The sequence below is a fragment of the Sinohyriopsis cumingii genome, chromosome 18, assembly GCF_028554795.1.
Source record: "Sinohyriopsis cumingii isolate HCF-2022 chromosome 18, ASM2855479v2, whole genome shotgun sequence".
NCBI lineage: Eukaryota > Metazoa > Mollusca > Bivalvia > Unionida > Unionidae > Sinohyriopsis > Sinohyriopsis cumingii.
The window spans coordinates 87,927,070-87,945,366 of record NC_142978.1 but is presented as its reverse complement, the minus strand read 5'-3'; the positions used below and the strand labels follow the sequence as shown (position 1 = coordinate 87,945,366).

General features: G+C 35.5%; 1 protein-coding gene across 3 annotated transcripts in view; it reads left to right on the top strand.

Annotated features, from left to right (window-relative positions):
• LOC149777243 (uncharacterized) overlaps positions 1 to 18,297 on the top strand; it is a 111,148-nt gene that overhangs the window by 13,417 nt on the left and 79,434 nt on the right. For all 3 annotated transcript variants that reach the window (XM_089941985.1, XM_089941984.1, XM_089941986.1), the window contains exon 3: positions 16,066 to 16,176. In XM_089941985.1, coding sequence (XP_089798111.1) covers positions 16,066 to 16,176 — 111 coding nt within the window. The remainder of the gene's footprint in view (positions 1 to 16,065; positions 16,177 to 18,297) is intronic.

The window sequence follows — 18,297 nt, the reverse complement described above, 5'->3', positions numbered from 1 at the left end:
CCAGTGCAAGACATCACTATAAACTGTCATACTGCAGACATCGTAGTGATATGACTGAAAAATTGTTAAAACTACATTAAAAATCTAAATCACACACACACCTTAGATTTGTATACCCTGTGTATATTTATATATATTGTTACACCTAGAATCATGAAAGGTAGTGATTGGTTATATCTTGAAAGAAATGTTGACTGTGATCCATACTTTGTGCTTCACTGACTTAAATTTGGAATTTTGAGTTATTTCTCAACCTTTGTTCAAGCTAGAATCACCAAACTAGATGGTTGTATTCATCTCCATTACAGCCAGAGTAGGTCACTGTGACACATTTCACATTTTTATGGCCTATGAAGAGTGTTTGGATTTAGTTCATGGCTGGATAGTTACCAGGGTTCGAATTTAACACAAATTTCCTTGTAGTCAGAAAGACTAGTATGCTGAGATCTTCACTAGTCCTGCCAACTTTTTACTAGTCCTGTCCACAAAACAATGTCACACACTTGTATTGTGATTTACAACAATTTTATTTCATAAATAGCATTATCATATGAAGTACAGAAGTACAAATCCTACATCAAATCCATCAATCATTCAATTCACATTTCTAGTTTCTCAGGATAATCTGGATCCAAATCCAGAAAGGGATCCAGGTGTCCTTTCTCATCCTCCACAAACATTCCACAAATATATTGCTACTGATGGATCATATGTTGGAATATCATTTGTATGGAACATTATGAAGAGTAGGCCAAACAGAACTCAAGGTTGCAAACATGATCTGTAGTCACTATTTGCCATTTTTTATCCATGTTGTTGTAGGGTTTAACGCCATTTTTCAGCACACGATAGGCTATACGTGATGGCCAGTATTAATAGTGGAGGAAGAACCCAGGAAAACCCCAGAAAGAACCACCGACCCACGAGAAGCTACTGGCAAGCTTTCTCACATACCCACATTGGCTGAATCCGAGACTCGAACCCACACAGACAGAGGTGAGATGGCAGTGATCTGTAACGGATAGCGCTTTAGACCACTCGGCCACTCGGGGCCCCTTTTATCTATGAGAAACCTGTCTCAGCATCAGCAGAGTGATCTGGGATTGTCAGGATAAGATCAATCAATGTCAGTCAGCAGCACATGATTTTACAACTGTGGGCCAAGTCAAAGCATAGATGTTTTTGTAACTGCAAGATAACAGAATACATTAAGAAAATATTAATTTGAATAAATTTACATAAAGAAAAATGTAACTTCAATACTTAAATAATGTTTATATTGAATTGTTTCTAAAAGCTTTCTTTATTTCTTTAAATGGTTAACTTTTGTAATCAATATACTATGCTAAATAAAGAATTTTTAATAAATCTGGCATCACTGATGTTTCTTGTATTTATTTATAAATATTTGAATATGCACATACTTGGTGTAGAGTAAACTCTTTAATATGTCCCATTCCAATTCTGCTGCATCAGCATCTACACCTGCATGGGCAAGCACTGGCCAGAAATGCACCACAAAATTTCCACACCATCATCATCAAAGTCTGTATTAAACCAAAAAGTTGCATTTGAAGAAAAATAATTTTGTGCTGAAGAAATATGGTGTCTTTAACATTTGGACAACATCTACACATTTTTGTTATAGAACCCCAACTAAATAACTACATAAATTAATATACGAAAATGGGCAAAACATCAACTTTATGATGAAAACAGTAATTGGAGATTACCTGAACTGTCTAGTGAAGCTGGCCATATCTTGAAGTCTGCTATCTTGCATGTACCTATAACACCATGATGAGCATCACTAAATCTATTCTCAAGACATGAGATTAAGGATGTCACTCCCTCTCTGGTCCTTTGGATCAGATCATCTTCACCAAAGTCTACACCTGTCAGCATAGAAATACTGCCAAGCTGTCTAAGTTGAGGGCCATCCCAGTAAATTATGCAGGGGTCAGAACAACATACTTGACTGTTGTAATAAAAATGTAAAAGTGTGCTTTGACGAGTTATATTCTTAGAACTTGAGTATTAAAACCATAAATGATTGTATTTAGCTAATGATGTTTACATTTATTGATTACAAAATTGCAATTACAATATGTAAAGATCAATATAATAAACACTGTGTGAGACAAACCATAAAATTAATTTTGCATATAATCTAATCAGTATAATTCTAGTAAGTAATGAATGTAACAGTCTGCAGATGAGGAAGATAAATTAGCTAAAAATACTTCCATTTGTACTTTTTCAAAATGGAAATGGTGGCATCCAACTTCTGCTTGATGTCAGCAAGTGAAGGACTTGTGTCTCGCAGCATTAATGACATCTGTCATGAACAGCATAAATTTCAACGTAGCTCCTTTCTGTGAAGGAAGCTGATAACAAAAAATAACTTTTGGTGAAAATCTAACATTACTTCTTAGTTCAAAAAAGATGGATGAATTAACATAATATGGATAAAATATAAATAAGCAGTAGTAATAAACATACCCTTTTAATATAAAATAAGTTATAAAATGAAAGCATTTTTTGCAATTAAACTTTGTATAATTAAACATATGAATGGAACATATTTTCATGTGTTACGTTGTTACATTACAATTCAATTACATTATATGTGAGAGCTGTGCATTTAAAGCTGTATTTTATATTTTCAGTGGGTATTTAAATTTTAAATTAAAGATTAATACCTGTTCAAGGTCGTTCTTGATGGCCGTATATCCTATCCAGAAGCTGTCAAGAACTCCGAATCTCTCTCAGTGTGCTGTAACCAGCATGTGCCTCCAACCCTGCTTGGCATCACTGGTGATACGTCTAGAGATGCAAATGGCCTCTTTAAATTGCTTCTGTTGAGGGGATTGTTGTGGTAGTAATAGTACAGTCTCATCAAAATCGTGTTCATCTTTGTGTATCAGGAGGTTTTTGTCACATCTTTATATGCCAACTCAAGCTGGTGTGCAAAGCAATGAATACCCGGTAGAGCTGTTTGGATGTTTTTCAGTTTATATACAACTCTAGCATTTTTGCCCATCATTTCACTTGCTCTGTCACTACCAAATGCAGCAATCTTATTCAGCCAGTTGGTGATTCCAGCATTATCCAGTGCTTTGGTGATCACCTTCAGGATCCCTTCAGCATCTGCCTTCTCTATAATGTCAATTGCTAGGAACGATGATTTAATCTCTTCTTCTTTGCAAATTCTTATATATACAATTTCCTCCTCCTGAATCGAATTGTCAGTACAACTGTCGCACACTACTGCAAGAAACCTTGTTTCATTCACACCTTTGACAAATTTCTGCCTTTCACTTTCAACCATTAGTGAGTAAATGTAACAACCTGTTTATCATTTCTGTAAGTCTCTCCAACATCAGTTCCTTTCTTCTCATCCAGCTGACACATCCATACAAAATCTGTGAAGGTCTTCTGTTCTTTAGGACAGCATGTGCATTTCTAAACTAATTAATGAGCCAGTCAAACACGCTCTGATATAAACTTTCCAAGTTCTTACCAGCGGTCGATTCTTCTGGTGATATCTGCATAGCTGTTTTTCTCTCGGAACTCTTTTTGAGTTGCCCACAACTTTCATATATGTTTACCGATTTAATTTTAAAATTTTCTCTGTTTTCTCGAATTACGTACACCAGTTACACCGCATAACGTTCTTTTCCTCATCATAATTCAGCCATTCCCGTCTTTTTGTCCATGACTTCTGAAACGTTCGATTATGCTTTTCCCTCTCATGACAATTATTCCTCTCTTTTATGTCATTTTCATTCAGCTTTTGCTTTTTTCCGGTGGCTGAACTACTATAAAACACAACATTTTGTCTCTATTATAAAGATGGAATTGTGCCTCGTTTTGAAATACGAGATGTTACAGAATAGCTAACATGAATTATTTAAATTAAGAAAAGGAATGGCACAGTGTCATTTACATAAGAAAGTCAGAGCAAGTAACATGTTTCCAAACTTCCATTCTTAATGACGGGGCCATAATTTGTGCTGTTAAGTGAAATGCACAAAATCAGATGGCTTCTTGTTAAAGAAACGCACCATTCCAAGGCAGAAATTGACTTCATCTTCTCATGCGAATATTTTATGACTGTGTTTTCAATGGCCACTGCTTTGATTATACAGAACATCTGTTGAAGTCAAGTCTTTTTTAGTGAATGGCATAAACAAATGCTGGCTGTTGATAACCAAATCTTACTAGTTATGATGATCCGCTTGTACCCATACTTTGATGCCTCTCTTGGTCGGTTTTAAAGGCACCTACTGCTTAAAGCCCAGTCATTCTGAAAATCCAATCATTGCTTCGTCAGTGGACACCTCACGATGTGGTTTGTATTCTCTAGAGCATGTGTTGCGAATATGCTCCAATATTGGTCGAAAAGTGGGCCAGTTTGTCGTGACCGGGTGTTCCTTGAGGTGGGTTGTTGCTGGTGTCAGTCACATGAAAATATTTCTGTAGATTTTCAAATCTTGCATGACTAAATTTCAGTTCAATGTGGGAAGGATGGAAAAGTTTGTCCTTATACCAATATATATCTTGGGCTGGGGCTGGAAGGACTCCCATAACAACATGAGCCCTAATCAGAGCTTTTTTCTTGTCTGGTGTTGTTGGATACCACGTTTTGTTTGGTGATACCAAGATGCATTTTTGGGCATATGCATTGGTTTCGTCTGCAATGTCAGAGTATAGTTCCTCTGGACATAACAAATGAAAAAATCCATTTCTCTTTTTCCTTGTCCATGTTCGTTGTAGGTCTCAGATATGGTCCACAAAAAAATCATCGATTTGGACAGGCCGAAGATGATCACTCCCGTCTGCTAGATCTGTGAGACCTCTATCATCATCGCTATCAGCAACCTTTTCTTCTTATGATTCAATCGCTGAAACTTATATGTCCGAATCTAAATCTCGCAAAATATCCAACTGTTGAACATCTTTCCTCTGCTTGTTCAATATTTTCGAGACCAAACCCAAGAAACTCCTCATTTTCACTCTCATCATCAAAAATCACTCTTATGTCTGCCATCATCTATGATTTTTCATTAACAGAGCATGTATAGTGAAACTGCTTTCAATTAGTAACCCTTGGTTTCTGAACAATTCAAAATTTCCACAAAGGAAAGTAAAATCATTTCTGATTGGTTTAATATTGGTCTGATTCTTGGAAAACCCCTGTTTGTAACCAATCAGAGATGTTGTATCTAACACACATTCACCACAGCTAGAGACAGGATTGACCACTGAATGCAGTAAACAAACTACGACTACAGGCGGGATTGGCCATTGAATGCAGAAACCGGATTACGTGTACAGACGGGGATCGGGGCCGAATGAATTAATGCATTTTTCTTAGTATTATGTACATCCATGCAAATTGCTCACAGAGATATACATTTCACATTGTACTGGCCTATGTAAAGTGTTGGCATTTAAGCCTTTGCTTGGCATTGCCTCTGTCCCTAGAGCCTTTACCAGGGTGAGGGGGATAGTTGCAGCCCACTTCATGTCTTCAGAGATTCTCTTCCTAATGATCTGTTCCTCTTTTGATTGAAGGTGATTCATCTCAGTCTTGTCCTCAACCCAGGGAAGTTGGATATAATTCCTCCTCAGGACTTTATGTATTTGGTAATGAATTTCCTTACCAGTCTAGGGATGGGTGATGTTCCTCCAGACAGAATCAAACAAATCTTGTCCTTAATAATGGATCTTCTGGTCAATACCATGTCAGTTCACCTTTACTTACCTTCACTAGGGAGATTTTACTTGTTCCTTCTCCAGTTCATGCTTCTAGCAAGCTGGAGACTCCACGAGGACCCTCTATCATCTCAAATACCCCTTGGATCCAGTTGTTACCATCACCTTCCATAGTGGCTAAATCTGGACAGGTTTATGAACAGAGTCCCAATTCACACTCCCAAGCCCCGCTCCTTTCTGTACACTGATGCAGCTGATTCAGAATGGGATGTGCACCTGGAGCTGGGATTCAGAATGGGGCACACACCTGCAGTGGGAGTGTAGTTCTTAAGAGATTTTGGTCCCAGGAAGAAGTGACCCTTCATATAAACCATTTGGACATGTGGGCAAATTCCTAGCCTTATAGGGGTAGGCTATCAGCCTCATAATGCATTGTGTTATCATCATCAAAGACAACACATCAGTAGTAAGGCTTCAGGACAGGAGCTCTGCATGCTCTTTCTCTTTGTGTGGAAGTCTAAAACTCCTGATGGGAAGCATCGAGTCTGCCATTTTCAATGCAAGAGGAATATCCTGGCAGACAGCATGACACTGCACAAGAACTCTCTCCTACAGATAGCATATTCTCAATTTTCATGTTTTTGGCTCATCTCAGACGATCTATTCATCAGCACCAGAAAATGTTTTCAGTTGCCAAGTGTATCATTTGGTTGAGGAGTTGCTTTACTTCAAAGATCTGTGATGCCAAATTGAGACCCTTTTGTGACTGACACAGTTGGAAATGTGTTGAACTAACCCTCTATAAACACAGTGGCTGATATTCTATTGCAGGGGTCGGCAACCTATAACACGTGTCACAAGGTGGCATGTCAAGAGGTGTGTGGCATGCAAACGGCAGCCAAAAATCTTGATTTTAACAGTGTTACTCTCTTACTTGTGGCCCACACTTGTTCATTTTGTAATTAATCCAGAAGAAGTGGCTTGCTATGTAAAATAGGTTGCCGACCCTTAATTCTATTCCTTTTGGGAAAAGAGTGCCTATTTTCTACTAGGCTATTGGGATGCCTTTTCCAATACAAATTTTCAAAAGGCCCGGCCATCCGTTCAGACTTTTATTTTGATGTCCTGTTCAGGTATTTCAAATGTAGAGACTTGCATCTCACTTGCTAATGCATAATCTATCATGTGTCTTCTGTTGTTTTTTGTTTTTTTTTGTTGTTGTGCAAAACGTCCATTTGAACCTTTGGGTGATGCTTCTTGCAAGAACCTTATCCGCGAGGCTGTTTTGTTGCTTCACTTAACAATCACAAGACACAGGATCAGGTTTCATTCCCTGTTTTAATGATAATACTTCCTATAATGTCTTATTGTTCCAATATGAAAATGGTACTGATCTGGGGTCCAGTATGACCACCACAGTGGTCATCTTGATAATCTTGTTATTGCTACTACTTCTGCATGGGTGGTCATATCGAAATGGGGTTTTAATGAAAAAGACTTGTTATAATGTCTAGATGGTCCTAAATCAAAATGATGCTGATCTAGGGTCCAGTATGGCCACAACAGTGATGATCTTGAACGTTTTGTTATTGTTACTTCTCCTACATGGATGGTCAGATCAACATGGCGTTTTCACTAAAAGACTTCTTATGATATCTAGTTGGTCCTGAAGAAAAATGGTGCCAATCTGAAGTCCATCATGAATATCTTCATATTGCCTCTTCTCTTGAACAGAAAGCTATGTTGATGTGCGGTTATCACCTGATGACTGTTACGATATCCAGTAGATCTTAAATGAACACGGTGCTGATTTAACTTCCAATATGACCACCACATGGCAGCCACCTTGAAACTCTTGTTATTGATGCACCTGAATAGATGGTCATATCAACACTAAAAGACTTCTTATGATCTCCACTTGGCCCGTAATGAATATAGTGCTGATTTGACATCCAATAGCAATCTAGAAAGCCGTTTGTCACAATTCCTCCAGAATGGAAAATATGATGTCCAGTATTTCATAAATGAAAATTGTGCTGATCTGAGGTCTAATATGGCTGCCACAGTGACCAGCTTCAAAATCTTTTTTTGACTACTCCTGAACAAATGGCCATATTATCATGGGGTTTTCACTAAAGATTTATAGTGTTTTGTCGATCTTAGATGAAATTGGTGCAGGTCTGAGATCCAATTTATGGCCATATTGAAAATCTTGTTTTCTCTTCACTTTTAAAGGCAAAGAAATTTTGACATTGGGTTTTCATTGAAGAGTTTTTGCAGTGTCTACTTGTTCTAAATGAAATGACTAACTCTCAGTATACCCACCATGGTGGCTATCTTGAAAATATTGTTACCTCTGCTCTTCCAAATGGATGGCTATATTAACATGGGGTTTTCACCAGTAGACTTCTTATGATACCTAGCTGGACCTAAATGAAAATGGTGCCAGATGTAAATCCAGTATGGCTGTCAGGGTGACTGTTTTAAAATTCCTGTTGTCACTACTTGCCTATGGCATGAGGTTTTCTTGAAGAGACTTCTATTGATGTTCATTCTGTCCTAAAATAAAAATGGTACCAAATTGCCACCTCCTGCTTGCACTGATGTTTGGCTAGTGATCTAAATCCATACAAAAGGATAAGGACTAATGGGTAAAGGTGTCAGATTGTGGGTTTTACTTGAGAACCATCTGGAAGACACTTAGTGGGAGGAGGAATTGTCATCAAGCAAATCAGGTAATTTCTGTCCCAGAAAATGTAAGCATTGCAATAGCAACAGGTAAGTATTATGTGATTGAAGTCAGATTTATTTCCACCCACAAATAAAAGCTACATGTTAGTAAAGGGGCCACCATTTGATTGTCAGGATCACCTTTTTCCGCCAAGATTTCCATGTGTTCATTGGTCAGCATTCTGTTTTTATTATTTAGCAGATTTATAATTCCTAATTGTCCCTCCCTCCCGTTTTTGTCTGTGCACAGTAACTCCTTAATTAATTGATTTCACCCAAATTTATTATGCAGCTTGAAATTGACAAGACTGGTTGAGTTTGCTTGTCAGTATGTTTCATTGTTTAATGAAGTTGTAGCCCTTGATGGTCAGATTTCAACCAGATTTAATCGTCAGCTTAATACTGATGAGGTTTTCGGTGAGTTTGTAGCAGTCTGCAGCTTCCCCATTTAGTTTACATCATGCATCACAACTTCTTTATTTATGATTGGATTTCAACCAAATTTAGTGGACAGCTTGGTAGTAATTGAATCTTGCTGGATAGCTTTGAAATTTATAGGACCTTGGGGGAACATCTTGATATTTCTAGAAGACAGATTAATATTGATAGGACCTTGGTATGAAGTTTGAAATTAATATGACATCATTGCACAGCTTGATAATAACAACCCTGGTGGAAGTTGATTATCAGCTTCCAGTGTAATTATTTTTCATTTCATCCAAATTTGGCATGCAGATTGACATTGATGTGACCTTGGCTGAGTTAAGTTATCAACATTCTGGTTCACTTAGCTGAGTTTCGTCATATGCTTGTCAGATCTACCCACTTTCATTTCTGTTGTGTAACGATGGCCTTATTAGATTTGAATCAAATTCAGTACAATTTGATATTAATGAGACATCAGCTGGGATTAATTGTCGTTGTTCCTTGGATGCAGCATTATCTTTTAGCAGTTTATGTTGTCAGAATTGCCAACTTTCCTTTGTGTTCAGTAATCTCATAGGACTTCAAGTTTGATTTTTAACTTTTCAATCTTACATCATCATTTAGCCGATTGTTGGATCCGTGAAATTTTGTTTTAACAAAATAGTTACTTTTAAAGTTCAAAGGTATGGTGGGATATTGGCATTCATGGCAGCCATTACACTTTTGGCTTAATCATTACACTTTTTTCACTAAATTATGCCTTACGTGTAAACGTATTCGGATTACGCATTTTTGGCATGGCCCCCCTCCTAATAAAAAATTGTTTTCTCATTTTTATTAACATCATATTAATTTTTCAGACCATATTCTAGAAAATATGGTTTCTACGTAACTATGACATAAGAGTGTGCTTGTCTGTAACCTTGCATGCACTTTCCTAACAGTATTATGTTATATTTATAGCAGCTGCCCTATTTTCAAGAAACATGCTGATTTCTACTTTAAAACCTTTGACCTTGGCTTCTGTTTATAGCAGCTGTATGGCTTAGTTAGGAGAGAACAGACTGGTTTTCTAATTTTTAATTGTTGCTTGCAGATTCTGTGTCCTAATTCATACATGTATCTGGTACAGAACCAGTCTGTAGGCATTTGGCACTTGAAGTCAAGTCAAATATATTCTAGTACTGGTAATGCGTGTGTTAGAGCAAAACTGTTTTTCAAATAATTTCCCAGATTCATCAGAAAAAGACACAAAACCAATTCAAAGATGAATACATGAATTACACAATACAGCGTTCCATTCTAAGGCAGCTTCACACCCCTTGCAGGCTGTGTGGAAAGGATTTTAATATGGGTCATGATGGTAAAACAAAGAAACCTTGAATTGGCTCATTTTACTAACTCCAATACTAAGGTAACTTGTAACTTCTATTTTACAGCAGAACTAATAAATGCAGAGGCATTATTTACCCAGTTCTTAATACAACACAGACTACCCCTAGCAGTATAAGACTACATTGGTCCTTTGTTCTTAATACAACACAGACTACCCCTACCAGTATAAGACTACATTGGTCCTTTGTTCTTAATACAACACAGACTACCCCTAGCAGTATAAGACTACATTGTTCCTTTGTTCAAATGGATGTTCCCTGATTCCGAAATTGCAGAAAATATGCCAGTGCAAGAATAAAATCATCAATATTGTTAGGTGTTTAGCAGAAGATACTTGGCTTAAAATGGAAGAAGCCATGAAAATTGGTCTGTTTAGTATTGCAACAGACAGGAGCAGTGATTATGATGACAAAAAGTTGTACCCAGTCTGTGTAACAGACCTTGACAACAAAAAGGGCAAAGTCAGTGTGCTCTTCTTTTATTACCAGAATTAACAATAGATTCCACTGGAGAAAACATTTTTTATTTGCTTAATAATGCTTTGAATGAACATAAGTTGGCAGAACTGTATGGGGTTTTCAGCTGATAATGCATTGGTGATGACTGGAATTCATAAAGGAGTTGCGTTCTATATTTTGAAAAATGTCTCCATCATTGTACATATCAGTCTGTCCCTGTCATATGATACACCTTGCTGCAGGAAAGGCTTCTGATAATGTTTTTAGGAGAACCCCTGAAGTATCTAGTTGGCATTCCACCTGACAATGTACTTCTTGCAGACAGAGTTGATGTGCAAATGGCACCTTATTGCCCAGCTAAAAGATCCAATAACTGGAAGATATATATTTCCTTTTTTTTGTCAGGTTATGAAAGGAATATTGGTTCTTTACCATTCTAATGCTGACAGTGAGAGATTGTTCAGTATTGTTAACAAAAATAAAACTGAATTCAGATCCAGGCTCTGAAACCCAGCACTTGGTTCTCTACTGGTGTGAAAAACATTCATAATCTCGGCGTGTACAAAGTGTTTTGAAATACAATATGAGAGACTTGCTTTTTAAAGCTCAAAGTGCTATATATGAAAATTTGAAGCAGTAATTGATGTTAAAAGACCAGAAGGGGTAAATAGTCATTTTGTACATATGCTCAATAAATTTTATTATGTTATATGTGGATTACTCTTTTTCTGATCGGATTACTCTTTTTGTCCACTTGGATTATACTTTTTCCTTGCCAGCCCAGGTTGGCACATATGTCTTTTAATGATTTTTATGGTACTTTATACCATTATGAAGCTAAGACTATGACATGTATGTGTTGGGTTTTGTTTCTTTGTTCATTTACTTGTTAGCCTCTTAATAATTTGGTAACTGCTCAATATCTTGGACACTATTTCACCTACATTTATAAAAATTGGTATGTGAGTAACTTGTCAGTCACAAATTTAAATCACTGTGACCCAATTTGCAGGTTTCAGGACTTGTCTATTTTGGACAATTTATTGATTACACACTCAATAAATTGGTGAATACATGAAATAACAATTGTAGTAGTACTGAATGAAACAAAATCATTCAAACTTGTACGTTTTCATCCAATTTAAAGTTACATTTAAGATAATCATGAGCCAGTCCATGTAAGGATTTATAGACTTGAAAACCCTTTTGAAACAAAGTTCTCTGCCAAAATGGAAGCCATTTTAGGGTTTTAATGTTGTTGATGGTGTATTTAAATCTGCATAAGGAATAACTCTAGCTGCTCTTTGGTGAAATTTCAGTAATCTTTCTGGATTATCTCTATAACTATTACCCTAAATAGAACAACAGTATTCAAGATCTGGCTTGGTAGATGCCTTGTTCGCTAGCCAAGATTCCAATAACCCTATCTACACCTTGGGAGATCAAACAGCTGTATTGGTGCTTTGTCTAGCAACGTCTATTGCATTTCATGTGTTGCCTCCCTTAGTATGTAATTCCAACGAACCAATAGCGTGGTGCATTGTATATCGACTGATGGATACTTTGTAAGTTTATCATTGAAAGTATGAGTATGTACCAGAGGGAAGCCATTACATGTCTATTTAAGTGAAATGTATTTGTGCATACACGAACTGGCACTGGAAAAGTGCTTATTTATCAGTCCATTGAAGTTGTGTGCTCCCCTTGTCTAGATCACGACGGTGTTAAAATTTGAACAACTTAATTTTGATTGGGTGCAGTGGCTTGCTGCCGCATCCACTGAAATTCACAGACGCGAAGCACAGAAATATCTGCTTGATATGCCAAGGTGTAGATAGGGTTAGTGATCCTTGGCTAGTGAAGACGGGTAGCTGCATTATAGAATATCTATGTTCTTGAGGGAGGTAAGATTGTATTCTCTTCCAGAGATAGAGCAGTTAGTTAACATTTTTAGTAACCTTATCACTTTGCATTTTCCAGCACAAGATATTATCTGTTATGATGCCAACTTTGCCAGACTGCTGTATATCCATTTCTTTTATCATTACTAAGAAGTTATCTTTCTCAGCTTTTACCCTTGCACAGCTACCTATGATCATAGCTTTTGATTTGTCTATATCACAAGATATGAATGAATAAACAGATGTTGATTCAAGCATCCATTTTGCCCAGAATACCTTGATGTGTTAAGATAGGAAAACAATCACTAGTCAGACTACAGCCCTCTCAAATTTTATTTGTCCACCTTCAAAAAACTATTGCTAGGAAAGTTGGTATGTGGGATATTTAAAGTCAGTCCCATCTATTGTTATGCAGTAAAAAAAGAAGATACCATCTTTTAAAATAAACAACAATGTACTGTACACAGCTATCACAGATACATACTTCCATCTCACTAATGCCATGAAGCGATTCATCTGCCACATGTAATTGGCATTTGGGAGACAGTGGTTGTATCAGATTTTGTTTGAATTGCAGTTTGTTGTGCATTTTCAATGAAATGATGCAGTATTTTCCCAGCAATACTGCAATTTCAGAAATGCAAGTCTGTAATTAATTTTGCTGATCATAAAATCTGAGTTAATGTTTAATGCTTGCCTATATTAGAACTATCTAATGCTTCTTAGCAGTTTCCCTACAGACATGAACAGTTTACCATACATCTTTTTTTATAAATAATGGTATATTTTAACTGATAAGATAAGTGCTGTTAATAGAATACGGTAACTTAGAGGAGTTTTGATACTGTTTCATGCATCTGATGAAAATAATCATTACTGTGGAATACAGAACAAATCAGTCTGTTTTTTCCTTTTTCAGGGAGGCAATATTTCATGCATCTAATTACAATAATTGTTGTTACTGGGGAAAATAGATAAGTCTCTCTTCTGCAAATTTCAGAGGAGGCAACTTTATGCATATTTAACTAGCCAGTCTTGTTAGCTTTTATTTTCCCCCTAAAGAGTGCTTGTTACGGAAAACAAAATGTTTCTAGTTATGAGGAAAATGTCAGAATTTTTTTATATATGTAAAAAGCTTAATGGAGATACATTACTGTATTATCTCAAATTTTCATACACCATACATCCATAAATGCTATAATTTCTTTCCATCATGTTTGGGACATAATTTGTCCAGCAGATTGAAATTTTTGAAGTTTTAGGTGCCTTATTTGTGAGGTTCACCGGAAAGAAAAAAAAACTAATAAAAAGTGTATGGAAAATGATAGTACAGTACTGTATATTTCCAAGCACTGTCTGTTATTAACACATTAACCCCTGGAGGTTTTTGTCATTTTCACCTGAAAATTGAGTAGGAAACACATTTTGAAAGCTATTTCTGAATAGATCAGAAAACACCAAATCCTCGGTGATCTTTCAATAACATACTGCCAAGTTGTGTTAGAAACATTGTTTTTCATTGGCTATTTGACTCGTGCATGAGCAGAAGGGTAAAAGTTGGAGTTCTTTTTTGTTTGTCTTGTTTTTGCTAAACGGAGCCATTATTTTTGTCGAGACCATTCTTTATTCCAAATGCCCATCTTATCCTACTTTTTGCAAAGGCTCATCTGTCTGTTAGCAGTTCATACTGGTTTGCCTTAGATCTGAGACCAAAGAGTCTAAAATCCGGGCAAAATTGGATTACGACCACAGGCAAATTTTGGGTAGAAAAAAGTATTTTGTAGTGCAACTTGATATTCTAGATTATTTGGTATCATTGTAGAGCTACATCTGTCTACCTTTCTATAATACCACCCACTTCAGTGTATCATGCATGACCATGACGCTACAGAGCTCGGCAGTAGGCTACTACCTCCTGCTCCGTTAAGTCATCACTAGGGGTTATTGTGTTAAAAAGGACTTTCATTGTTAATATAGACTGTAGGCATTATTCATCATGCTGGAATATTTAACACAATTTACTGTACAATTTTTTTTTAAAGAAAGATTGGAGACAGTGATATTTATTTACTTGTTCAAGCTTCTGACAAATTGTTGATGCCATTCTAAAAAAGAGGTGATATTTCTTGTTGACATCTTAGGAGCATCTTTATACATATTTCATTTGTGATTACTTATAGGCTTATTTGTTCTAAAAGAGTCTATCTTAATCAAGAAACATGTCAAGTTTCAAATGAAGAAAAAAAAAATTTTAAAATAGAAATTAAGACACTTATTGCATGTGGACATCAGTATTCATTTGATAGAAAGGATCACTTGTTCCATAACTTTAACTTATTGAAAAAGACAGCCCACATATGCTATCAAAATTTTTATGCATGTTTTCATCAATTGTTAACTGTAGCTCAGTCTATTGAATATAAATTGGTTCATTAATACTATTCAGAGATCCCTTGAGTGTGATTATGTCAGGGCAAGCCAGTGGTCTATGGTTCATCCATGACAGCTATTCTTGTAGAATCAAATTTGTAAGAAGGATGGTGATAAAGACAGATTAAATATTGCAATAAAACATCACATTGCTTATAACCATATTTACTTGTGGTATTCATCCTAAAGTTATCCTGTCTGAGTGGCATTACCGTAACTAATATACTGTGTGTACATCATGTCATCCTGTTATCATACGGGTTTAAATGCCCTTATTATTATGCTGATATACACATATCTTTTCTGTTCTTACTTGGAGCTATATAAATAAAACTCAAAACTTAATCGAAAACAAACAAATGTACCTCTCTAATTTATTTTCTTCAAGAACATGTAAGAATGTTCATCCGTTTAGCCTATGGAGTTGAAATGTTGTTAAAGCTTGAGTGATCCAGCATTCAACCTTTTTTTAAGGCTTTTCATTATAACACAGTTCCTTTTTATAATACAAGTATGTTTATGGAGCCTATTTCATTAAATGTATCATGTACTTCGTTTTAAGCAGTTCTCATTATAAGGCATTATACTCTTTAAAATATCAAGTACTGTATCGTATTCAGAGTTTTGCCCCAGGCAATTTTTATCACTGATCAAAGAACACAATTTACTTTTACAGAGATGCATCCACATACCATACATTTGGTAAAAATGATTCCCACAGAATCGGATATTCTGTACCCAATAGCTTAAAAATTTAAATTTATGCCTACTGCAGAAATAAGCCATATGATTCCAAGTAAGTTTGGTCCTTGAATGTAAGTCTTGAATATAAACCATTGTAAATAAATTTGATTCAAGTCATTTATTCATATATTTTGACATGTGAAGAAACGGCCATGTTCACCATAGAAAGTCGGTTCATTTTAGTTATTTATTAGAAAGGTAAGTAAATTTAAAAATCATTTACGATATACCAGATTATTATGTTGCATTCCTTCTTTCAGCTATTCCAAAGAAGAGATTGAAACCAAAGTGTCAACTTTCCGCAAGATGCTCATTGACAAAGAAGGTGTTGTAGAGTCCGCTGTAGAAAAAGATGAATTTGGCAGACCAATGTAAGTAAGAATAACTGAAGTATTATTTTGTATATTTCACCAACGTACTGAAATGTGGTTAAGCTGAAGTGCATTTGGATTTGAATCACTTGCCCCATGGAACTATCAATTGTTCCAAGAACTATAAATTCTTATATGCTCATTTTTTCTCTGTTTACTTTACATGGTTAGAATCTTGCATTATTATTTCATACTGAACAGCTTCATATTGCACGACATGTGTGTCTAAAATTAGTATTGTATATTAGGAACTACTTTGATTGTTAACAAACAATGTACGTTCATGTAGCAGACACTTAGCTTTTGGTTTATTAGTTTTCTTTGTGGATGAACTAAACAATCTGTTTCATCCATTTGAAAGAAGAGATAATAAAGTTAACAATGTGGACGAGTTTACTGAGTCACAAATGAAAGTTTCAAACACTGAAACGAATCAACATGATTTTCATGATGTCCACAACAAACATTCTTGAAAACACCATTCTGATCATTTAAACAGTTATTTAGTATAAATGTTCGAACTTTTCGCAAATAGAATAGTTCAGACTATGACCAGTGCTCTACAGCGTCTATAAAAATAGCATAGATAAGCATTATAAGGATAAGGGCTATTTCATATTTATCAGAAACGTACCATTTTGCAAGTCAGTCAAAACACTAAATTTGTGAGAAAAATGCAACTGAAGGATTTGGTATAAAACTAACAGCCTCATAGCAAATAAGCCAAGATGACAAAGTCTTATTTCTGCTAGCTAAACAGACTGTAAGCTACTTTGCAAATTTCCTTGTTTAAGTTTTTCGATACAAAGTTTTGGATAAAGTCTAATGATAGAAGCCATACAGTTCATGTACATGGGTTCCTTCCAACAGAGAGCATGCATGTGACGGCATAAACATTTATCTTCTATAGCTGGTAATAAGTATGGCAATAAATATACTTATATTTTTGCATCTTTAATTTCCTTAAAATGTACTTTCTTTGTTCTGAAAATACAAATTACATGTCATGGGTTCCAAAACTTGATGCTGCAAATTTTACTGTAACTTTGACAACATTTCAAACAGAAATCACATTCTTTCTTGCTGCACAAAAAAGGAAATGAATGTATTGTATTGTTCAATAGTGTCTTTTTGATAATTTCAAATAAAAGAATTAATATTTTCCCCACATTATGATTCCAAACAATCAGTGACCAAATTCAGTGCTGTTCCTCCATTGCTCAAATCATATGTACATCATCGTATGGAATTAACTCAGCTCTTAAATCTATTACATCACAAGCAGAAAAGCAGCAATGAACTGAATCGACAAAAAAACAAAATCCATTCATTCCAGACCAACTGGAAATATTTTTTCAGTGCACATTCATTCACAGGATGACTGAATTTCATTTTTAAGTAGACCAAAATAAAATTTATTTTAAACTAATGTCACCCGCACATCAAAGTTCAAACATCACTGTGATGTGCACATTACTATTGTTACTGTGTATTGATGAATCTTCAGTTATATATTTATTTTGGAATATAACAAAGATTCAGTAACTTTGTTTCTTGTAATGTATTCTTTTTATCATTGAGCTTTTTGCAGAAAAGCAAAATGAGTATAATAAAAAGGTTACTGCATTTGTATGGGAAAATATTAACAATTTTTTTTAATACTAACACTTCACTCCCAAGATCATGCATTATTTATTCAGAAAAACTTGTTCATATTTTCCCATACAAATGCAGTCACCTATGATCATAACACATATATAGATGCCTTTTCAGGCAGTATTGAGTTTATCATAATCGCTATATTTATAGACCCTCCTGATCCCTGCAGGTATAATAGACTTACATGATTTGCTCCCTCATGTATGTCGTCATGATCCCTATATTTGTAGACTGTATCACTGACCCAATACAATACAGCCTCCTGTATCTCATTAGAGGATTCCGATGGAGTCAGCTATCTTTCTCATGTGATATGTCATGGGATTATATTCCAGCTGAGAATGCCTTAGACTTTTTAAAAAAAAAAAATTGGTTTATATATAAAATTTTACTTTGAAGATTTTGCTCATTTTTTTCTTTATCTTTGTTGTGTATTTTTTTGTACCTAAATTTACTTGACAC